The sequence below is a fragment of the Tachyglossus aculeatus genome, chromosome 5, assembly GCF_015852505.1.
Source record: "Tachyglossus aculeatus isolate mTacAcu1 chromosome 5, mTacAcu1.pri, whole genome shotgun sequence".
In the NCBI taxonomy this organism is placed as follows: Eukaryota; Metazoa; Chordata; class Mammalia; order Monotremata; family Tachyglossidae; genus Tachyglossus; species Tachyglossus aculeatus.
This window is the reverse complement of record NC_052070.1, coordinates 71,458,949-71,483,567: the sequence shown is the minus strand read 5'-3', so window position 1 is coordinate 71,483,567 and position 24,619 is coordinate 71,458,949. Positions and strand designations below refer to the sequence as shown.

At 41.3% G+C, this 24,619-nt stretch overlaps 1 protein-coding gene across 6 annotated transcripts in view; it reads left to right on the top strand.

The window, feature by feature from the left end:
* The window catches only part of MYO9A (myosin IXA), a 322,627-nt gene that overhangs the window by 263,596 nt on the left and 34,412 nt on the right, over nt 1–24,619 (top strand). For 3 of the 6 annotated variants that reach the window (XM_038746410.1, XM_038746409.1, XM_038746408.1), the window contains 12 exons: nt 211–321; nt 3,118–3,240; nt 3,717–3,866; nt 4,409–4,728; nt 5,888–7,525; nt 9,907–10,003; nt 10,623–10,835; nt 15,866–15,978; nt 18,761–18,918; nt 21,794–22,017; nt 22,518–22,634; nt 23,852–24,040. In XM_038746410.1, coding sequence (XP_038602338.1) covers nt 211–321; nt 3,118–3,240; nt 3,717–3,866; nt 4,409–4,728; nt 5,888–7,525; nt 9,907–10,003; nt 10,623–10,835; nt 15,866–15,978; nt 18,761–18,918; nt 21,794–22,017; nt 22,518–22,634; nt 23,852–24,040 — 3,453 coding nt within the window. The remainder of the gene's footprint in view (nt 1–210; nt 322–3,117; nt 3,241–3,716; nt 3,867–4,408; nt 4,729–5,887; nt 7,526–9,906; nt 10,004–10,622; nt 10,836–15,865; nt 15,979–18,760; nt 18,919–21,793; nt 22,018–22,517; nt 22,635–23,851; nt 24,041–24,619) is intronic. The other 3 variants (XM_038746413.1, XM_038746412.1, XM_038746411.1) reach the window with 2 other exon arrangements.

Below are 24,619 nucleotides of genomic sequence, written 5' to 3'. Positions count from 1 at the left end.
ATTATTATTATATCAGTCACTGTGACTGAGATCCTAAGCAGAATTGGACAGGCGATCACTGTCTACCACCCTGGTAAACATTTTCACAGTTTGGAGGGGGTTTATTCTTTGTAGGTGTACCTCACTCTCCATTTCATTTTGGATGTGCACTGTCTGTTTAATCGAGTTATTGGTCCTTTAAACTTTCTATGTTTATGGTCTGTCTTTCAGTTACCCTTGAGATTCAGTGACAGCTTGGTGCTTAGACAACTGCGATACACAGGAATGCTGGAGACCGTTCGAATTCGGCAATCTGGATACAGCTGCAAATATTCCTTTCAGGTCATGCTCTTCTAGAGTTTTATTGGTATTGGTTTTTTAAACAGGCATTTAATTTTCCATATTTACTTAATCTCTCATTGACTCTTACCTACGCTAACACTCAGGCAGTTGGTGGTATTTAACAATAATAGTGTTTGTTAAATGCTTACTTTGTGCCAGGCACTATACTAAGTGCTGGGGTGAATACAGGGAAATTGGGTTGGACACAGTCCCTGTCCCACCTGGGGCTCACAGTCACAATCCCCATTTTACAGGTGAGGTAACTGAGGCGCAGAGAAGTAAAGTGACTTGCCCAAGGTCACAGAGCAGACAAGTGGCAGCAGTGGGATTAGAACCCATGACCTTCTGACTCCCAGGCCGCTGCTGTATCCATTATGTCATGCTGAATGCTTACTGTGTGCAGAGCTTGGTACTGAGCACTTGGGAAAATGCTGTACTATAGACTTGGTAGACATGTTCCCTGTCCACATGGAGCTTATAGTGTAGATGGGGAGACACACATTAAGGTAAATTGCAGATGGAGGGGATGGGAGAGTATAAGGATATATGCTTAAGTGCTGTGGGGCTGGGGTGACTATCAGATTCTTAAGAGGTACAGATTCAGATGCTTAGACAACATTCATTCAGTCAGTCATATTGAGCACTTGTGTGCAGAGCACTGTACTAAGTGCTTGGAAAGTACAATATAGCAATAGAGACAATACCTTCCCATAACAGGCTTACAGTCTAGATGAGGGGAGAAGGGAGGGCAAATAGGGGAAATAAGGGTTTAGTCAAGGAAGGTTTCTTCAAGCAAATGTAGCTTTAGGAGGCTTTAAAAGGTGGAGAGAGGGGTTGTCTGTCAAATGTGAAGAGGGAGGGAGTTTCAGCCCGGCGGGAGGACATGGACAAAAGGTCAGCAGCAAGATAAATGGAATCAAGGAACGGTGAGGGGTCAGCATGAGAGGAATGAAATGTGCAGGGTAGGTTGTAGTAGGAAATCAGCAAGATAAGGTAGGAGGAAGAGAGCTGATGGTAAGGATTTACTATTGGAGGTGGATGGGCAACCATTGGAGATTTGGAGGGAGTGGGAAGACATGGATTGAATGCTTTTTTAGGAAAACGATCCAGGCAGCTGAGTGAAGTAAAGATTGGAGTGGGGATCGAGAGTAGGCTGATGCGGTAGTCAAGGTGGAATATAAGTGTTTAGATCAGTGTAGTTGCAGTTTGGATGGAGAGGAAAGAGCGTAGTCTAGAGATGTCATGAAGGAGTAGGTGATGGATTGAAATCGCAGGTGGAATGAGAGAGGTGAATCGAGGATAATGCAATGGGTGGTTACAGGCTTGTGAGAGGGAGGATGGTGGTGTTTAGAGAAGAAGCATGGCTCAGTGGCAAGAGCCTGGGCTTTGGAGTCAGAGGTCATGGGTTCAAATACCGGCTCCGCCAATTGTCCGCTGTGTGACTTTGGGCAAGTCACTTCACTTCTCTGTCCCTCAGTTATCTCATCTGTAAAATGGGGATTAAGACTGTGAGCCCCCCGAGGGACAACCTGATCACCTTGTAACCTCCCCAGTGCTTAGAACAGTGCTTTGCACATAGTAAATGCTTAATAAATGCCATCATTATTATTATTATTACAGGGATGAGAAAGTCTTAGGACAGGGTTTGGGTGTGAAGATGAGGAATTCTGTTCTAGGCATCAGTTCTGTTTTTATTCCTCTGTATCTTTTCTCTCTCTCCAGTTCTCTCTCAAATTGAAAGCAGGTAGAAAGCAATCACTTCAGTATGAAAATAGTCTTATAAAGCCCTCCTATTTTCTAATGATTGGATTATCTGTGTGATTGACCATTTAACAACTCATGGATTTCACCTTTTGTCCTAAGATGTGCCGTTTCATTAAAAACTGAAATCCTTAACTCTGTCAGTTCTTGTATGGTTAATGGCTTTTAATTAGGTATGTTTAGCGAAAAGGAAAATATTTCTTTATTTCTCTTTTTCTGCCTGTGTCTTCTCCATGAGGGCTCTCCCTCCTGTTCCTGCCAAGAGAGTGGCATCCAGTTGGCTTCCCCTAAGGTTATTAGAGTGGATGGCAGCTCCTTCTTCCAAGGACACCAGAAATGTTACTTTCAACAGCTATCAAAGGAAGCAGTCTGTTTGCTCTTGCTCCCCATTCTGCATTCTCTGTTCAGTTATGCCATAATTGATTTCTTAAGAAGCAGTATGGCCTAGTGGAAGGAGCACATGCCTCGGAGCGAGAGGACCTGGGTTCTAATCCCTACTCTGTCACTTGCCTGGTATACGACCTGGAGAAAGTCACAGAACTTCTCTGTGCCTTCATTTCCTCACTGGTAAAATGGGGACTAAATACGTGATCTCCCTCCCTCTTAGGCTTTGAGCCCCATTTAGGACTGGGATCATATCTGACCTCACCATCTTATATCTACCCCAGCACTTAGTACGGTGCTTGATACAGTGTAGGCACTTAGCAAAGACCACAATTTTGAATCACACTGTGTAGGTGCCGATGTATTCTCTGAGTTTTCTGTAAAAATCTTCATGTTCTGATAACACCTGACAATTCAGATTTCTCAAAAGAACTATAGTTTCCTCCCATCATAAAAACATTTTTCAGTCTCCATTCACAAGTCTCCTTGACTTACCTTTATTCCTTTGGAGTTGTGTTAATAGCCTACTACTGTTGGTTCTCTTCATCCCTTGAAATATCCAGCGCATGCATTTTTAGTAAGTTGTTTGTGATAGTAAATGATAATAAAAGCCTTCTTGAAGTTTAACCGGGATTACTCTTACATTTACAGGAGTTTGTGGGACATTTCCATGTTCTTCTTCAGAGGGGCACCATTCCGTCTAAATCGAATATCCAAGCTTTCTTCAGGAAAATAGAAACTGATCCAGATAATTACCAAGTTGGAAGAACAATGGTAAATTCAGTTACTTTAAATTGCATCACTACATAAGAATGAGTGGTTTAGTCTTTGTAGTAGGATAAGGGCAATGTTTAGCTTTGTGTCAAATATATGGCCCACATTATTTGCCATAAAAAATAGATTAGGCCAGGCTGCTTTTAGAACAGTCGAGCTAGTTCCACGCCCCCGAAGACTACTACTCTACCAATTTAGCAGGGTCTTTTTATTGTTCTGATGTCTACAGCTAAAGTTCAGCTCAGGAAAGTACTTTTTGCATAACTTAAATTGAAACCCCCGGACCTTTATTCAGCATTTCATTGATATTTTTCACATTGAAATTTCTAAAAATGCTTTTTGTTTCCCTCAAATTCAAATCCACTTCCTAAGATATGTAGCATCCTTAGATTGTAATCCCCAGGTTCAGTCAAGCACTTGGTGTCTAGTGGGAGAGAACCACCTTTTCTGCAATTTTTGTCCCTGCTTCCTCCTAGGTATTCCTGAAGGAGCAAGAGCGCCAGCACTTACAGGGCATGCTGCATCAGGAAGTGCTCTGCAGGATCATCCTGCTGCAGCGATGGTTTCGGGCAGTGCTCCAGAGACAGCATTTCCTCAACCTGAAGCGGGCAGCCATTGTCATCCAGGTAGGGTGGGAGGAGGAGACGTGGAGAATATTTTACTGTTTTACTCTTCTTGGTCTTCATCTTAGCAGGGCCAAAACTTCTGGGTTTTGTTAGCAGTTGGACATTTGCTGCTGTGGGTTCTTCATTTGTAACCAATTCATTTTGGTCCGAAATCTCTAATTTAGAGAGAGGAAAAGGGAGGGAGAGTGAGAGCGAGAGAGATTCATGAATAACCAGCCTCATTTTTCTACCCATTCCCCTTTTCTTCATGCAAGAACTCGACCAGCAGTCCCCTCAGAAATGCACAGTAAGATGTTGCTCTAGGTATCCTCATTGTCTTTACTCAAATGCGGCTGGTGTAGTTTCAGTAAGATAAGTACCGTTTTAGAGATTGCCATGTTTGAGAGGAAAAAAATATGTTTTTGTGGCTTCTTTGAGTTTCTAGGCATTGCCGTGTGCTTCTTATAGATGACTCAGAGTTTCTCTTTTCCCATGGACCTCTCCTTTCCGAAACCTGATGCCAGCTGTGCCAGTAATAAGGACTGTTTTTATCTTCTCTGCAGAGATATTGGCGCAGTTACCAGAGTAGAAAGCAAGCGGATATTGAAGGCTTCCATACGGATACTGTTGCCCTCAACAATGCAGCAATAATTCTTCAATCCTCCTGGCGTGCTTACTTGGAGAGGAGAAGGTACTTGCAGATCCAGGCTGCAGCCTCCATCATCCAAAATAGCTGGAGACGATACAGTAGACGCAGGCATGCTGCAGCCACCCGCATACAAGCTAGGTGGAGAGGTTTTTGGGAAAGCAGACTGTATAGGGAGCAAAGGAACAAAATCATCCTGTTGCAAGCTGCATTTAAAGGATATGAAGTTCGGAAAAGGTAATGTCTGCCAACACTTTAAAAAAAAATTGATGATGCATTCCAGTTTGAGATAAATGAGATCTGGGATTCATGGTTCAATACTTCTGGGAAGTATTGAAACTAGCAGCTAATCCGAAAAAGACATTATTATAGTTCTCTAGACTGTAAGCTCTTTGTGGGCAGGTGACATGCCTACCAACTCTGTTGTAATCTCCCAAGCACTTATTACAGTGCTCTGCCCATAGTAAGTGCTCAGTGAGTACCATCGATGATGATGATGAATAGTGCAATAATCGGGATGCCGCAAATAGACATTTCAAGATCTGTTTTGGAAGAGCCTTTAATAATAATGTATATGTATAGGAATTGATAGAATTAATCCCAATTCTAAGAAGATGTTGCTAGTAGAGATTGGTAAAGCATTCCTCTGATTGTTGTGATTTCCTTCCAGAGCCTTGCACAAGCTAAAGGTCTGAAACCTAGCTTAACCAAGATTAGCGTCTAGTACCTGTTCCAAGTCCCAGGCAGTTCTGACCTAGCTTCTGGAGGAACCAGGCTATGCTTGAGCAATGTGTTGAGCATATGTAGCCATCCTCAATGCTATTGTGATCCATAGAAGGTGCACAGTAGTAACAGCGGCAGCAGCAGTAGTAGCACTTATTGAGTTTCCACTGGAGGCGATGCACTGTACCAGGTGCTTGGGAAGTACAGAATAATTGTGACACATTCCCTGTCTACAGTTAGCTCACACTCTAATGGGAGAGACAAACATAAAAATGTAAATCAGTGGAGCAGCCTTATGCACATGAGTGCTAAGGAGGGGTGTAATTAAATTCGCAAGGCACAGGGACTCACGCGTGAGAACAGCAACAGCATATCTACTGTGTTCACCAGAATAAGATTGGAAACAATCCTCACCTGTGCACAGCTTGTCTTCCTAAGGATCATGCCAAGACCTATAAATCAGGCTGGGACATAGCTCTGTATTTCTCAACTTTCCTACCCACCACCTCCCTACTTTCCCCTAATTCATTTATTTCCTCTTTTCCACACACTACCCTCAGAGAGTGTGGCAAGAGAGGAAGACCAGACAATAATTCAGTGCATGCTACTGATATCGATGTGGTATTTTCCGTCCATGGAAAAGCAATAATCTTGCTGTTTTGTTTTTATCCAGATTTAAAGCTTTAAGTGGCCTAAGATTAAAAGATGTTAATTTGGAAAACAGATTGAAAATCAAAGAGAATGAATTGGAAACAGATGAAGTTTTGGAGATTAAAGGTTCTGATCCTTCAGAATGGGAGGATGGTTCCTTTGAAGAGAGAGTGAAAGCCGTAGCAGAACATAAATCCGTGATAGAGAATAGTCGGGTGAGCCATCCTGACTTGTTGGACAGTTCTGAAGACTTACTATATAAGGGTCAGGAGAGAGCCAGTAGCCAAAGTGGCATGGACTTGGATCAAGATGTGGTTGTTCGGAAAAGGCCCAAATCCCTGGAAGATCTCAACCAGAAAAAAGTGGGCCGAGCAAAGAGAGAGAGCCGAAGAATGCGGGAACTAGAGCAAGCAATATTCAGCCTAGAACTGCTCAAGGTCCGTTCCAGTAGCGGAACCTCTCCCTCGGAAGAGCGTAGGTGGTCCACGGAGCTGGCATCTGAGGGCCTTCATTCCCCGCAAGGGACCCCTGAGAGTGAAAGCTCTCAGGGCAGCTTGGAACTTTTAAGCTGTGAGGAGAATCTGAAGAGCAGAACTGATCCTCTGATTTCAGACGAAGGGGGTGTGCAGAGCCCCTCAGCCAAGACCCAGAATTCATTATCGAGCAGTCCAAATTTTGACTTGCAAGACGATGCCATCAGTGCAACTGATTTTAATCGAAATGCATTTAGGAGGAGAAGGACATCTTCAGGTTCTGAGTTTCCAGAGAGTTCTTCTTTGAAGGAAAAGACAGTCTCCGATTCTCCAGCCATTACCTATAGGCCACACCTAAGAGACAGTTTCTTTTCAAACAGTCTGCCTACTTTCTACATACCACCACAGGACCACCTGAAAACAAACCAAGGTCTGATGGAGAGTAACTTGAGATACAAGCAGATGAGAAATGTTGAAAGGCCAGGTGCAGTTCTGGCCTTGCATTCAGGGTCTGGGGCCGAAAAATATCCCAAGGCAGAGGAAGGTCACTTTGCTGTTTCACTGAATACAAATTCACTCAGTACTGATGTTAGGAAGCTGGAACAGCTGAACGTTGAGAAAGAAGAACGGCAAAAACAAGTACAGCAGCAGAATGAAAAGGAGATGATGGAACAGATCCGTCAACAGAAGGACATTCTGGAGAAAGAGCTCCAAGCTCAGCTACCATTTGAAAAGCACGATGGGAAAGGGGAAACCTCGAAGACAGTGTCGCTCAAGTCACAAAAGAAGGGAGCAGATAGACCTCAGTCTCTCCTTATCTTAAACACTCAAAGCAGAGGAGACTGTAATGTGCCAGTGCCACAATCAGTCGATATTAAAGGCCTCACGGTTGCCAAGAAAGGAAGCCCCCCTTCTCATCTAGCTCAAAAGGACAGGCCCTCTAGCATGTTCTTTGAGAGAAAAGAAAGTCAGCGGCAACCTACCGCTACACAGGAACTGGCCAAAATGGACCACTGGAGCACTAAATTGAATGTAGATTCCAAGGATTTCTCCAGCAGCCATCTCTCAAAGCCTGAGCACCTCAGACAGATGCAGTTACACAGCCACAGCTTCGATGGCTCTTTAAATAAGGGAAAAGCATCTGACATTTTCTTCACTCCAAAAGATAACCGTTTTGGCCTTCCCAAGTAAGTCCGGGTGGGGAACAATTCTGTGAATTTTCCCAGCTCTGTACAAGCCATTTCTATGGGGTTACTTTAGACAAAGCCCCAAATGGAGAGATTTCAGTCTTAAAATCCTTAGGTATGGTGTTGTCAATTGAACTCGACTCACTTTCCCAGGAGTGTCTTTGGCCAAGTTCAGGCAGGTCGTCTCAAAAGTTCAGTGCTGACTTAAATCAATTTTTATAAGCAGATGGTTGAAAAAGTGATTTGTCATGTTTTCTGACCAATGTTTCGTGAGGGTGAATTTTGATTCAGTTCCAGTTGGCACAGTGTATGGTCAGCTACTTGTGTATCTCATGGCATGTTGTGAACACTTTTTATTTTGCCATGTCATTTCCCTCACTTGGAGGAAAGTGACATTCACAGTCAGCTAGTAGGGGCCTGGAACCATTCTTATCCTCCTTTAGTGTGAGAGCTAACAGGAGATCATTTGGTTTCAAGTGTTTTGCTCACTTGTGACAATCCTTGAGGGGCTTCCAGCATAACACAAATGTATATAGAACAAGTTATGATAGGGTTTAAATATGAACTGTGGATAGACTAAGTGACTTGTTGATATTCATGACGGCTGAAAGGAATTAGATGTGTTATAAGTGTATAAATTGGGATGTTGACATTCCAATATACATATACTCAGCAAAGAATTCCAAAGCAAATTAGTTCAATAAGGCAAAGGAAAATATTTGTATTTTAAATTCATCTGTGGTACATGTATAAATATGGTACTGAGGATGCTTTTATTTGACCATACCACACTTCCTTTTGACATCTGCCATTTAAACTGTAATAGATTTGGATCTAAGAGTTTTAAAAAGCACCAATTAATCAGCCTACGGAAGATCTCATATTTTTCTGAGATAAATCTGTGCAAATTTAATCTTAATTCTGGATTTCTATGATTAACATCTCCCGTAAGTAAAAGTCCTGAGCGATGAGGAATATTGCCAAAATTCCAAGTATTTTGACTCTCAGTGCTTTGGGTTGGTTAGCCGAGGAAGCCTTCCAGACTATAAGCTCCTTGTGTCTAGGGACAATGTCTACCAACTCTGCTATGTTCTACTCTCCTTTTGCATAATACCTAGTGTTCTGCACACAGTAAGCATTCAGTAATTATGTTTGATTGAAGATGAGAATTTCGAACTATCTTCGGTATTCAAAATTGAAGGCTACCAGCTAACCTTCATCTCCACAAAGTATAGGAAAGTAAAAAACAAGTGTAAAAATGCTGCAAGGGATTTGTAGATTAGACATATGGAAGGAATTCTTAACAGGGAGGGATTCTTAACATCTGTAAAATGCAGGGTCAGTGTGTCTGTTTCCTCTCCTGCCTTTGGCCCCTTGTGGGACAGGGACTCTGTCTGACCTGATTGACTTGTAGGTACCTATCTATCCCTATGCTTAGAACAGTGCTTAATGCATAGTAGATGCTTAACAAATACAATAATTATTATTATTAATTATTTCTTGGCCGTAGATTTATGTATGAAAATAAAGTGTAATATGGGCTACCAAAACTACCCAGTAACTGCCCTAAAATATACTTTCAGATCCTCATTTCTGTTTTCCAGCAAACACCAAACTTCACATTTGCCTTGAAGCTAGCAGTAAATGTATTGTGAGAAGTCATTTGTGAAGTTCCGATAAACCATTTTAATTATCCTTAATTTTTCTTTCAGTGGTTCAGCACTGGCTAGGTGCCTTTTAGGATACTCAGTAATAATAGCAATAATAATAATAACTGTGATATTTAAGCTCCTGGGGTAGATACAAGATCACCAGGTCCTACATGGGGCTCACAATGTAAGTAGGAGGGAGAATAGAGATTGCATCCCCATTTTGCACATGAGAGAACTGAGGCGCAGAGAAGTTGTGACTTGCCTAAGAACACACAGCAGACATATGGCGGAGCCGGGATTAGAACTCAGGTCTCTGACTACTAGACCCATTCTCTTTCCATTAGGTCATGCTGTTTTTAGACTGTAAGCTCATTGTGGGCAGGGAATATGTCTGTTATATTGTAATAATAATAATAACTTTGGTATTTGTCAAGTGCTTACTAGGTGCCAAGCACTGTACTAAGCGCTGGGGTGGATACAAGCAAATCAATTAGGATATAGTCCCTGCCCCAGGCAGGGTTCATGTCCCAAACGCTTAGTAGTACAGTGTTCTGCACACATTAAGCACTCAGTAATTATAATTGCCTGCTTCACTGCCTCTCAATAAATAGGGATTGCTGGCATGCCCAAACTCCATGACCTACCTAAGTGATTTTTGGTCTGTTACAGAATGGATCTGGTGGGTTAACACGTTTAATAATTCAAGTGTAATTGTTTTCTTTTATGTAGCTTCAACAGAGAATCTTTAACCCAAGGAAATCAACCCCATACAAAGGATGAATTATCTAGGAAACCCTTGAAGATGGCTGGGCCAGGCAGAGGACAGGTATTATGGTTTTTGTTAGTTTCAATTCTTAAGTGAATGAAATTTGTGCTCATTGAGGAATTCCAAAATACCGTAATGTTCCTGTTGTTCCCGGCATCTAGTCTTATACGTGAGCAGAGAAAGGACCAGGCAGGGACAGGCTCCATGTCCGGGAGGGAGAACACCACTTGCTAGCCTGGAAATAACAGCTTGTGTCCTCTCCAGGAAAGCCTGGGTTGCAGCAGCAGTTATCAATAAAACACTATCAGGGGGCCATCTTTTTCCAAGTGATAATAAAAACCTTGACATTGAATCACGTGAACAGACGATACGATTTTCAAGTTCAGCTTTCGAAAGGAAGGGATTACCCTCCACTCTAGGATGCAGCGTTGTCGATTGCTCGACCACCTTTGTGCTCCGTCTTCTCACAGCTCCATGTTTGTATGCGTGTGTTCCATTTTGTTTTGTGTAACCCGAGCCCCCACACTACTTCAAACCATTGCCTTTGACGGGAGGGGGAGGGTTGTTCCACAATATCCATTAGCCTGTGCGTGCCTACACTTTGATGCCTGACATCAGCAGAATCGCCTTTTCTTTTAAAACATTGTTGTGTTATCTGTTTTATCATTTGGTCAAGCAGGTTGCCAGACCGGCCCATAAAAAGAAAGCTCGCATGGCGCGGACGCGCTCCGATTTCTTGACTAGAGGTACTTTTGCTGATGGGGAGGGGGATACGGAGGAAGATGATTACGATGACATTATTGAGCCCCTTCTCTCCCTTGACCAACCTTCTCACCTTGAGCCAGGGCCTTCAGCCAGACTTGGGCAGGCCTATCACAGTGACTCCGAAATGGTAATTTTTACAACAAATGCAGGGGGTTACGAGGGAGAAAGTAAATGTGGTGGGAGCATTTCTCTGCCTACCTTAAGCTGTACTGACACCCTCAATTGCTTCGTCTCAGTCTTGTAATGATTTTGTAAATGGGTAATCTCAGTGAACACAGCAAACAGAGTCCTCAGTCTGAAACATACAGGAACACTTTCAGAAGGTGATTTGACGTGTAACCTTGGAAGCCAGCACATTATTAGTTATGTTTTGTCATTGCTTGAAACCATGCAATCTTTTTAAATATCCTCTAGTTCACTGAGACGGGTGCAAGCACGGAACTCAAGTTAAAGGTATACCTAAAAGGTTACTGACTGTCTGGAAGCCGAAATAGTTTTTGTTTTTTTCTGGCCATTCATTACCCTTTGGCTAGAATGTTTCAATGGCTTTCTGATGGTTTTGAGTGAAGTATTCTTCTTCATTGAGAGTTTAAATGGTGATTGAGTAAATAAATGCAAGTCAGACTGTGAACTTGCACAGGATCAGCCCTGTATTTCATCAAAACCAGCTCTTCCAAAGATGCATTAATATTAAGGTTCTAAAACCAAATCTTAATGTATTTGAAGATGTGTCCAAAATGGGTTTTGACTAAAGCCAAATCCATTTTCAGAAGCATGCTGGTTGATAAGGCAAGTGAACTGAGTACAAAACAACTTTAACTCTGGATTTCAGCTCACTTAACCTTGCTTTTTAATGCCCTTGATTTCGTAGCAGGAGAGTGCTCTCCTCTTTCCAGATTGTGAACAAAAAATGTTAAAACTTGATTGGTTCATTAAGCGTTTTCCCTCTGAAAGATCTTTTCCATTGATTAGTATAGCATTTCTCATTATACACCCTCATAAAATGGCAAGTTTTCCTGGCAAAACTGGGATCGATTTGATTGTCTTTTTTCCTATACCTAAGGCTCTCCATTTATTTTGTCATTGTGCTGCCAGTCACATTGTTTGGTGGAATGTTTTTTGGTTTTTATGGGTTTTTTAATGGTATTTCCTAAGCACTTGCTATGTGCCAGGAACTGTTATAAGCGTTTGTTGTGTGTGTATGTGTGTGGATTTTTTTTTTAAAGAAAAAATAGTTCATGTTCAAATAAGCAAACCTCAAATACAAATTGCTCAATATTCCATTTTTTAAAAAAGTGCACCTTGAATTGAACAAATGTAAGTAATTTTGAGAAACTTACACATCAAGAGAGCCAGTGTTATGAAATAGAGTTTTGGTGAAATCATATATACCTTTTCAAAAAGACTTAAAGCGTCTTTGAATAGTTGACCACCTCTTTTTACTAGTAAATGAAAAATCCATGCAAAAGTGCCCCTGAATGTAACTGCCTGGAAAATGTAATGAGGCATTCTAACTGGCAGATGGATTCCAAATTGAATGTAAGACTGAGGGAAAGAGCCATTCAGAGGAAAGGAATTTTCCAGTGTTTCAGTTTTTCATCTAAAAACCAACAGAAAACCTACCTTATTTTATGTTATCGCTTCTGAAATTGATCCAGGCTCTAAGGACACCAATTCAGATTTGTGCATCCTGAAAGATTCTTCTTAATCACTGAAGAAAGCTATCCAACCCTAAATTTTCCCGTGACCATTGCCTTTGTGCTCCTTTTGGCCAGTGTTCCTGAGAGTTTACCCTATTACCAATCATTAGTTCTTTTAAGCAGTAGAAATCTTTCATTCTGACAATGAGGCACAAAAGGGAGTGGGACACACTGCTTGCCAGATTCTGTCTTTCGTAGTTTATCACTTTCTAGACACACCTATCTATGGTTCTGTTCACCTGATTTGAGTCATTGCATGCAAGTAGATGTAGACCTACCTTACTAGCGCTCCACATGTATCATCTCTCCTTCTGTTACCCTCTTCACTTCATCACCAGCTCTTTAACTGACCATTGGGCTTAAGCAGCAGTATCAGTTTTCCAGCCTTACGGTGGTCACTTGCACGAAGAAGCTGCTTTCTAGCATATGCTGATTGGATGTTGCGGGGAGGGGGATGTAATTCAGAATCTCTGTGTAATGTAATAAAATTTGACGTAATATGCGGTGTTCATCTGTATTGCAGGAGCAAGATCAGTAAGTCGTTTGTTCTCATTTACAGCTATTGGTTTCTTTAGGACAAGTGCTGGCGTGCTTCCCTGGACCTAATATTTGGAAGGGCAAAATTTATGGGCACTGATATTCTCCAGAAGCTCATTAGCATTTAAGTTTCAATGACAGTTCTCTTTTAGACAGACTGCTGTCCAAGTGATAAAGCAATTTTCAATACAGAAGTATTCATTTAAGGTGGCTTTAATGCAAATGTGGAAATGCATGAATGGGCATGCATGTTTACTTGTCATTCGGAGGTTTTCATACAATGAGAAGACAACAAAGAGGCCCTCATTTGTACGGGGATTATTTTAATTTTAAAAAAGGGTATTTCTGTCTCCCTTGATAATTAATTGTTAATTACCTTAAATATCTTTGGTAAATATGCTGAGTTGGTTCATCATTAGGCAGTCACTGCAGAATCACTGAAAATAATGCATGTTATTATTAGGGCCTGGTCATGACTCTGCTGGCCTACCTTTTTCAATTTTGGCCATGGAAAGAGCCTCTTCAGAGTGAAATGTTCTCCTCAGTTCATTTACATAAGCCACAGCTAATCAAAAGGTAGCAATCCTTAAACTCTTCATTCACCCCCTCTACTCCAAGAGGAAAAACAAGTTATACTGGTCAAATGGAAAAAAGATAAGTTATTTATTTAACTGCCCTGATCTCTCCTCAAGGATAGAAGAATGATATATTGGCTGGCCTAGGAAATGTGTTCTCATATTAAAACTTGTTATTGCATATTTCATGTATTTCCATCACCATGTAGTCTGGTGTTTACAAATCTGTAAAGTCATGGAAGTTCTCAATCTCAGGAGAAACTGAGTTGTAAAATTGTCCATTATTTGAAAGAATGTATTTATTAAAATTAAAGAACTAGAAGAATGATCCAAGGTACTGGTCATTCAGAAGACTTTTTTGGTTGTTGTTTCAAAGTATTTCTTCCCAGTTTGAGGACTGGGATAAGCAGATCTTCCACAGGCTCTTTCCCTAAGGGGCTCATACCCTAAAATATAGGGAGAACTGGTGTTTTAATTCCCATTTTACAGGTGAGTAAACTGAGGCACCAAGAGCTTAAGTGGACTTGCCCATGATCAAAGAGCTGGGACTAAAACCCAGGCGTCCCGATTTTAAGTTCCATGATCTTTCCACTTGGCAATGCAGTTACGACACCTAACTGACTTTAATTTTAGTAATACACTAAGAAACTTTAGAGTCTGTCTCTCACATTCTCAGCAGTGAAACTACCCCAGTGGGCTTATTCCCAGTGGACTGGTGGACAAGCCGGGCTATTTACACTATTAGGTAGGCGGGTGATGGACGGCGCCAGAAAGATGAAGAAACAGTACCTCTTGTCTGATTCTAGCCAGGCCCCATTCTTCTCATCTGCACACACTCTAAAAATAACTAGGCAATTTTAAATTTTGAGTCACTGTGCAGAAGCATAATCAGGTGCAATTACTGTGAAAGCATCCAACCCAAATGCCACTTCTCTTCAGGGTAGTACTAGAAAGATGAGGCTTTGGTATTACATAAAAGGAAAAGGGGGCTTCCTGTCTTAACTCTGTCGCTAGTCTCTTATATTTGGAGAAACAACCAAAGTTTCCTAAATTAAGGTGATAAAAGAACATGAGTATTCCAAATTCAGTCAGAATGGGAACTCGTGTAAGTTGGAGCAAAACCCTAAATCAGCCAAAATGGTGGAACCCTAATTGCCCTGAACCTCATCTTCAAGTGGCAGGATCCCAGTTTGTTCTGTCTTTTAAGAAGGCTGTCTCTGAATGAATTCAAAAGTACTTCTATAGTTATATAACCAAGGAGGGGGTGCCTGAAAAGTGTATGAAGGTTTAAATTAATCTACTTTTTTGCTGGGATCCCTTTCATATAAGATTGGTGGTTCCATCCTGAAGTTTCATACTCTCCTTTTTAAACTAACCCTCCAGCCTCCTAAAGATTAAGCATTTTTAACCATAGCTATTACCTGTCTTTTACCAGCTGCCAAGTCAAATGGGCAGTTGATGGTGAGAGTAACTTTCTGGTGTATACCCTTAAATGGGACAGACGATGGTGCTGACTCTACATCCGTTGATAAGAAAGCAGGGAAACAAACAAAACCTAAAGAACAGATATTTTAAGTATGAAAAAACAAAACACTGACTTGAATCCTGAAATGACTGTAAAGGCAAAAGACCAAACCGAAGTGGTTTTTTTCCTCTTACCACTGACTGAGTGTGTTATACAAGACCTGTGTCCATCTGATCCCTAATATTTAGCTGATATTTGAAGTAGAAGTGGGTTCTGGGAATCTGTTTCAGGCTGTCGCCACCTAAAGAGTCTATTTCTAGCCCAGAGAAATTTGGTAGGGCAAACGGAGAGGAGGACTGAATCTGGGGTACATCTCCCGCTCCCGAAGTATCCTGCTAAAGCCCTCCTCTACCCAGCTACATGGATTAGGAGATCCAGGTGAGGCTACAAATTTGCCGGGAGGTACCCTTAGCTCTGGAGTGTGATCTGAATAATGAGAAGAAGGGGGCATTTTCCGACCACCTTCTACTGCAGGAGAGGCTGCAGGAGAAGCCTCGATCCTTTCCAGTATCCACTGGCCCAAGACGAGCCTTGGAAAAAGTGCCATTATGATCCACACTTTGAGTTAAAGTGCACAAGCAGATTTGGGGGATGCTACTGTGAAAAATATCCCACTCAGATTCCACTTCGCTTTGGGTCATAATAGAAAGATACTTGGAGCTTTGACCCTGCACAAAAGAAAATTTTGGTTTCTTCTCAGTAACTCTGTTGCTAGCCTAAAATTGCCTGAATAGTTCCAAGAGTTTTGTGACGTACAGTACACCTTTGTGACATACAGTACACCTGGTTTTAAAAGCTTTCATGTCTATGATTATTACAGACTTTACAGCGCTTTGCATCCGCTGAAGGTCCAACAAAGCTCCACAAAACAATGTCTCAAGGAGAGATTGGGAAGTTGTCAAGTATACATAAGACTCCAGCTACAGATGGAAGGTATGAAATCCAAATCTAAAACAAATGGCAGCTACAGTCATGAATGAAAATAAACAATGATTATGGCATTAAACACTTACTATGTGCTTATCACTGGGGTAGATAGAATGCAATCATATACAGCCCTTGACCCTCATGGAGCTCACATTGTAACGGGGGAGATCAGGTATTTATTTAATCCCCATTTGAAAGATAAGGAAAATGAGGCACAAAGAAGTTAAATGTTTTGCCCAAGATTTGCATAGTAGACAAGTGGCAGAACCAGGATTAGAACCCAGTCCTTCAATCTGTCCACTGGGCCACATGTCTTGCAGAGCATACTATAATGTTAATTTTTCTTCACATGTTTCTAATGCACTTCTGAGAAGTGATCTAAAGATATTCAAAAGTTCATCAAATTGTTTTTCATTTTAGAAGGAGTCCGAAGGCCATGGGTTCTAATCCCGGCTCCACCACTTGTCTGTTGTGTGACCTTGGGCAAGTCACTTTACTTCTCTGTGCCTCAGTTACCTCATCTCTAAAACGGGGTTTGAAACTGTGAGCCTCACTTGGGACAGGGACCGTGTCATAAACAATGATTATGACCCAATTTGCTTGTATCCACCCCAGCGCTTAGTACAGTGCCTGGCACATAGTAAGCACTTAGTAAGTGTTATTATTATTAATAATAATAATAATAAAAGGTACTGATTTTGTTTCCATAGCTGAAGGCAATTGAAAGCTAATCACGGCTATATTCTAAGACATTTTTCGATGCTCTCTTTATGTTCAAAGTGTGGTTGTATGTGATATTGTTTACCTAATATTTTACTTACTGTTTATTGTTCACTTATTACCTCTTACAACTCTACTGAGTATAATTGAGGTCTTTTACCTCTACCTATACACGAAGGAAACTGTAAGGGTAGCTTTCATTTGATACATAAAATCAGCTCAACCACTCAATCAGCTCTTCTCCTACCTAACCTTATTAATCTCACACTACCACCCAGACCACGCACACATCACTCCTCTAATGGCACCCTACTTACTGTATCTTGATCTTGTCTCTCTCTCACCATCAACTGGTTGCTTACATCCTCCTTCTAGCTTGGAACTCCCTCCCACATCATATCTGACAGTCCACCATTCTCCCCATCTTCAAAGCCCTACTAAAATCATACCCATCCAAGAAGCATTCCCTGACTAACCTCTCAGTCCCCTACCCTGTTTCCCATTCCTTCTGCATCACCTATGCACTTGGATATATAACCTTAAACCCTTTGCTGCTCACCCCACCCTGAGCCCCACAGCCCGTATGCACATATCCTTATACTCTTCTGCTTCCCCATCCAAAATTTACTTTATTATTATTAATTATAAGCACTGAGGGAGATATAAGGTTATCAGGTCATCCCAGGTGGAGCTCACCATCTTAATCCCCATTTTACAGATGAGGTAACTGAGTCACAGAGAAGTTGAGTGACTTGCCCCAAGTCACACAGCTGACAAGTGGCGGGGCCGGGATTAGAACCATGACCTCTGACTCCAAGCGTCTTTCTATAATGTGCTGGTATTTTTGGCGGGGGAGTAGGTGGCAGTTATGAAATTTGTTAAGCACTTACTGTGTGTCAAGGACTGTTTTAAACACCTGAGTAGATACAAGTTTATCAGGTTGGACATGGTCCTTGCCCCACATGTGATTCAGTCTTTTGGAGGGAGGAGGATTTAATTCCCATTTTGCAGATGAGGTAATGAAGGGGCAAAGAAGCTAAGTGACTTACTCAAGGTCACACAGCAAGCAATTGGCAGCGTCAACCCAGGTCCCTTTGACTCCCAAGTCTGTGCTTTATCCACTAGGCCATGCTGCTTCACTGTTACCCCCACTAGAGTATATGCTTTTTGAGGGCAGGGATCATGTCTACCAACTCTATTACATTGTACTCTCCCAAGAGCTTAGTACAGTGCTGTACACACTGCAGGTGCTCAACAAATGCCATTGATTGATTTTAAAAGATTCTTGAATCTACCATTGTGGCCATAAAAACCCTTCCAGGCATCCATAGACATACTAATTCTAACTCCTAATAATAACTGTAGTATTTAAGAGTTTACTGTATACTAAGCACAGGGATAGATACAAGATATTTAGGTCCCATGTGGGGCTCACAGTCTAAGTAGGAGGGAGAACAGGTGTTGCCTCCCCATTTTGCAGATGAGGGAGCTGAGGCACAGAGATGTTAAGTGATTTGCCCAAGGCCACATGGTAGACAAGTGGCAAAGCCAGGATTAAAACCCAGGTCCTCTGACTCTCAGGCCTGTGGTCTTTCCACTAGTGGACTCATGTCTACTAACTAACTCTATTATACTGTCCCAAGCGCTTAGTACAGAACTTTTTGCCGAGTAGGTGCTCAAAAAATACTATTGATTGATAGACCTGTTGCATTACATAGGGTAGGTGCTTAGTGAGCACTTCAAGATCATATCTGTGGAACTCTTGACTCAAACATTTAGGCACCTTTCCCTGGCAGTTATAGAATTGACAACTCTTATTTTCATAACTGAAATATAAGGTGGCTGCAGAAAATAGGTTTATGTAGTACCCTGGGTTATATTCCATTTCTCTGGCTGAAGGTGCAGCCAAGAGAAAGAAGGAATACTTTATTTCTGACTTGGCTTCTGATCGGTTTAAACTAATTTGGGTCATTTTTTTTGGAAGGTAGATATAGGAAGGTTTTGGAAAGACACTTCAGGCTGCCTGCCTTTTTCACTATTATATGGCTTTTTTTTCTTTTTTTTACAGGCCTCAGAAAACCAAGATGAGATTCTGGGCAAAGGGGAGACATGGGGAAAAAAAGGCTTCTAGAGAGAAGCTTGCTACCCAGTCAGAGCTATTGGAACTGCATGCAGACCAAGAACCAGAAGACATAGATAAAGCCCCAGGTTTTCAGTTTAATGAAGGTAAAAAAAAAAAGATTGGGGAAGTAGAATGACTGTATTGAAGTATTTGTTTTCCTCTTTTAAAAAGTCACACAACACTAAAATGAATAGCTCCTCACTCAGAGTTTTGAAACTTTTAGATAAGGAGTATTACCTTGAGTTTTTTTTCAGTATTTGCATCTGTAATCAATCACAAGTATCCTTTGTAGGTAAACACAGAGCAAATGCCTCCATAAGCCTATTGGAGTTGACTTGGAACCTATGTAATAATAATAATAATGGTATTTGTTAAGCTTTATTCAGTCTTCATTGAAACTTTGGGAAGTTGAACTTTTGTAATTGAGTTGAGCAGGTCAACTTGAGTCACTGTCCCACTTCTTAGCAATGCTACTTCACTTAGGCAGCTTGGGAGAAAACAGGAAAAACCTCTTTGTTTTAAGCAATTAGTACAGTGCTCAATAAATACCATTGATTGATTTAAGCCTATTTGAAACCAAATTACTGTTTTACTCCAGATTGTGCTCTTAATTGGTTCTATGAAGATAGTGTGCTTAATGAAGTATCACTCAAAAAAGCATAGTGTCCCACAGGGAAATTATAAAGTTCCTTATTACATTCCTGAGATCCCAAAAGTTGATCAAAACATTGTAATTTATTTTTGTTGCTAAAATAAATACCTGTATTTAGTTTATATATTCAAAGTACTACTATCTTTTTTTAATATTTGTTAAGCACTTCCTATGTGTCAGGCATTGTATTAAGTGCTAGGTAGATATAATATTAGCCCAGCCCGCACCCTCCACTCCTCTGCCGCTAACCTCCTCACTGTGCCTCGTTCTCGCCTGTCCCGCCATTGACCCCCGGCCCACGCTCTCCCCCTGGCCTGGAATGCCCTCCCTCCGCACATCCGCCAAGCTAGCTCTCTTCCTCCCTTCAAAGCCCTTGAGAGCTCACCTCCTCCAGGAGGCCTTCCCAGACTGAGCCCCCTCTTACCTCTCCCCCTCCCCATCCCCCCCGCCCTACCTCCTTCCCCTCCCCACAGCATCTGTATATATGTTTGTACAGATTTATTACTCTATTTTACTTGTACATATTTACTATTCTATTTATTTTGTTAATGATATGCATCTAGCTTTACTTCTATTTATTCTGATGACTTGACACCTGTCCCCACATGTTTTGTTTTATTGACTGTCTCCCCCTTCTAGGCCGTGAGCCCGTTGTTGGGTAGGGACTGTCTCTATATGTTGCCAACTTGTACTTCCCAAGCACTTAGTACAGTGCCCTGCACACAGAAAGCGCTCAATAAATAAGATTGAATGAATGAATGAATGAATAATAATAGTAATAATGGTACTTGTTAAGTGCTTACTATGTGCCAAGCACTGTTCTAAAACTGGATTAGATACAAGATAATCAGGTTGTCCCTCACGGGGCTCGTGGTCTTAATCCCCATTTTACAGATGAGGTAACTGAGGCACAGAGAAGTTGTGACTTGCCCAAAGTCACACAGCTGACAAGTGGCAGAGGCGGGATTAGAACCCCCCAATCTCTGACTCCCAAGCCTGTGCTCTTTCTACTAAGCCATTCTGCTTGTCTAAGATATGTCATTCAGGCTCGATACAGTCCATGACCCACATGGGGCTCACTGTCTAGTAGACGGGAGAACAGGTATTGAATCCCGTGTAGTTTGTAGTTGAGGAAACTGAGTCACAGGGAAGTGAAGTGACTTGCCCAAGGTCACAGAGCAGGCAAGTGGTGGAGTTAGGATTAGAACCCATGTCTTCTGGCCCCCAGGCCCATGCTTTATTCACTAGGTCATACTGCTTCCCTGGGATCTTTCACATCCTATTCAGCAAAACTGCACTTTGTGTCAACTATTTAGCAGTGATAGTGGCAGCTCTGTTATCTATGTTAAATTGAAATGGGCTTTAATCACCATGTAGTCATTCAGAATCCATGAGAGGAAGGGAAGAGCTTAGGCCAAGGTATATATTGCAGCTTATATTAGTTAATGCATTCCCTGCTAAGAGTTCTGCACACAGACGATTGATTGATTGATAGAATAATGGGGTTAGCTGTACAAATCGCATTGTGGGTTTGGTTCACATCGAGGTTCCCAGGGTTGGATATGTGGTATTACTACCTGGTACCTATGGACTAGTACTATAAGAATAATGCTTAATTTTCAACATGGGGCTAGGAAAGTAGTGATGTTTTATTTAATAGCCTGTCTCCCACATCTTCATGAAATTCCCTAAATAGAGCCAAGGCTCATACTGCTATATTCATTATTAATGGAATGGAATTGAAAGAGATGAAGGAGAGTTGACTAGAATATATAATTAAGCTTCAAAGGAAAGCATCAGGAAGCTTGTAATGTAGTTCACACTATTAATCACAACCAAGATGATGCTCTTGGGTTTGTTGTAGCTTCAGAATTCCTAGTTAACGTCAGTAGCCATGCGGTATCTTTATTCACCAGCATTTTATCACTTCTTTTTCAGTGAAGTTCTAGTGGCAGAGGGACTGGGTTGCTGCAGTTCTATTCCACAGGCCTTGATTGTTTTGAATTCCATGAAGTAAAAATACAGTGACCATTGTTTTCAAGGCTATCCAGAGTACCAGCTCCAAAATCTTCTCCTTAGAGAGTCCTCAGTTCTAGAAGCCACTTTCTGCCCAGGTGCCACAGACCCTGAGATTATAAAGAGCCAGTCATCACTCTGTAGCCTGACCTATAGAAATCATATCAGAACAGTTTCATTCTGTTGTTAAAGATATTTCTTACTTGTAAGAATCACTGATGTGTTTTTTAATGCTTCAACTCCAAAAGTTCAAAATGAGAACAAAGAAATATAGTTAGTACTGTTTTTCAGTTTTTCTATTTGAATTACAGACATAGGTCAGCACCACCTGACTCCCCCTAAGAGTCCTGAACTCCCTGGAAACTGCAGAAAAGAGTTCAAAGAGAACAAAGAGCCATCACCTAAGGTGAAGCGCAAACGAAGTGTGAAGATCAGTAATGTTGCTCTGGAGTCCATGCAATGGCAGAACGACTCTGTCCAGATTATAACCAGTGCCAGTGACTTGAAAAGCATGGATGAGTTTCTTCTGAAAAAGGTCTGTGTTTCTGCTGAACTATTCCAGTCTTGGGCAGACTGTGCTTACCACATATCAATAGAGTTCAACTGGTGAGGTATCCTAAGTCATTTAGTATCTTGGGCAATTATAAATTAGGAATTGTATACTACATCATATTTAGAAACAATTTATTTTTTGATTCAGATTGCTTGGTGTCATTACAGCATATATCAGGAAAAAACTCTTTCCCTGATTAGACAAGACTTTTTTGGTTTTCTGTTATCCTCTTACTAGATGAATGGATATTTACGGTGAAAGCACTCCTGAGAAATATGTATCTAAGTGGAACACAGGGTAGGCGATGGTATGGATGAATTGAATATTGTTACTCTCAGTAATCTGCACAGGCATTTCAGTAGCCTGAATATCAACTAATAGATATTAGCCCTAATCAATAATTTATCTCAGATCTATTCCAATTTTAGAAATATTGCATGAGTGGTGCAGAGCTGTATGGTAATTATTTCTGTGGTTCTCAGATGAATGACCTAGACAATGAAGACAGCAAGAAAGATACCCTGGTGGACGTTGTGTTTAAGAAAGCACTGAAAGAATTTCGACAGAACATCTTCAGTTTTTATTCATCTGCATTGGCGGTAAGTAGCTGTCAGTGAGAGATTAAATGGTTCAAGAGGTAAAACACAGACAAAAATCAAAGAAACATAGGCCTAATTCAGTCTAAGAGTTTTCAATCCCATGTTTTCCTTTTTTTTTTCCTTGCAGGAGTAGGTAGAGAAAAATAAGGAGAGGAATCATGGTTAAGTAACAGTTACTTTTAGATCCTTCATACAGATTTTTCTCAGGGATTATCATTTGTTCTTTCCAAGAAACTCTCCTCCAATTTTTAGTGTTTTTCTCTTCTTCCCAAGAAAAATCTAGTGTGAAAGCTATTGCTGTGCCATTTGTGTGAGGGAATGAGACTAGAACGCTGCCTAGGTCAAAACCTTGGAACCTGACTTTGGTCCTCTGCTCATTGGGATCCGTTCAGTGACATTTGACTGCAAGTCACAGAGTTCTTTGGAAGAACTTTGATTTCCTTCCTAGAAACTAGTTAAAGTCGCAGGATAAATTCAACCTGAGTTAGTATAGATGAGTAATTTTGGAGGATTTGAGGAATCTTTTAAATCTGGCCTCCACTCAGTGGGCTAGGCTTGCTCCCCTTCTGACATGACCCTTTAGGTTTGGGTGCTGACCCACACTTGCTTGTCTCTGAAGAGGCTGTATAACTAAGTGGGAGGTAGAGGGTACCAGCTGATCTGGACAAAGGAATCAAGATCATTTCTCCGTGGAGTTGAAAAGTAAATTGTACACTGAGGTGCGTAGCATTTCAGAGCTTCGAGCCAGTGGTCCAATAGCAATATTTTTTAATAGACCCTTATGCAGACACCGAATCTATAGTTGAAATTCCTAAACTGCATTCGTCTGATCTAGCACTGTTTTCAATAAAACCTCGATTATGTAGGCTCCTCTCCTAAAATCTAGCCATTTTTATTCAGTCAGTCAATCATATTTATTGACTGGTTACTGAATGCAGAGCACTGTATTTTAAAGTGCTCGGAAGAGTAGAATATAATAATATAAAAGACACATTCCCTGCCCACAACGAGCTTACAGTTTACAGGATGATCTTTTATACTCTACTGTATAATAGGTTATGTAGGTATTGCACTTAGTATCAAGGAGTGCATTGATCCAAAAAAAAAGTGTGATCCCACGTTGTAGTCCTTCCAAACCAGGGTAAGATAAATTAATGTTGTGGAACTTTGAAAAAGACTTTTTCATAACATCCGTTTCCACTTTTTTCCTTTCATAGATGGATGATGGGAAAAGCATTCGGTATAAAGATCTATATGCACTATTTGAGCAGATTCTGGAGAAGACTATGAGACTTGAGCAGAGAGATTGGAGTGAATCACCAGTCAAAGTCTGGGTCAACACATTTAAAGTATTTCTTGATGAATATATGACAGAATTCAAGCCTATGGAATGCACTACCACCAAGGTAACCTTAACTGGAGTTTTGCATTCTCTTGGGTTTGTTTTTAAGGTCTGTGTATGTTTGGAGCAAAGCATTCGGCTGTGCTTCAGTGTGCAGCGTTGGAGAATGCTGCACGTGTTTGGGAACTCCACGGCCCATCCTGTGAACAGTGCTGAGAGAATTATGCATAATCTCGCCCACATGAGACTGGACTCGCCTCCTGAATTACCTATTTGACGCTTTATCACCTCTCTCTTTATCAGTATTCAGTTTGGACATTTTGAGTAGCAGCCAATGTAGGGTATTTGAACTTAGCCCATAGGCCCATGTGCTGCCCTTTGTCCCAGCAGGAAATTTTACTGCCTGCTGTTTTTCTTCACAGTAGTGTCTTCTGATCCTCATAACCTGGCACCTCAGACATCTTCTGAAAGCCGGGAACCCCAGGTTTTTCTGCCATGGGTCTGCAGCGGTACACTGAGTTCTGATATTTAAGAACACGAGCCAGTGGGATTTGTGGAAAAAAAACACCTTGGACTTTGAAAAAGAAGGCAGCTACCAAATCTAGAGCAGAATTTCCTAAGCCTCATGCATCAGATCTGATCA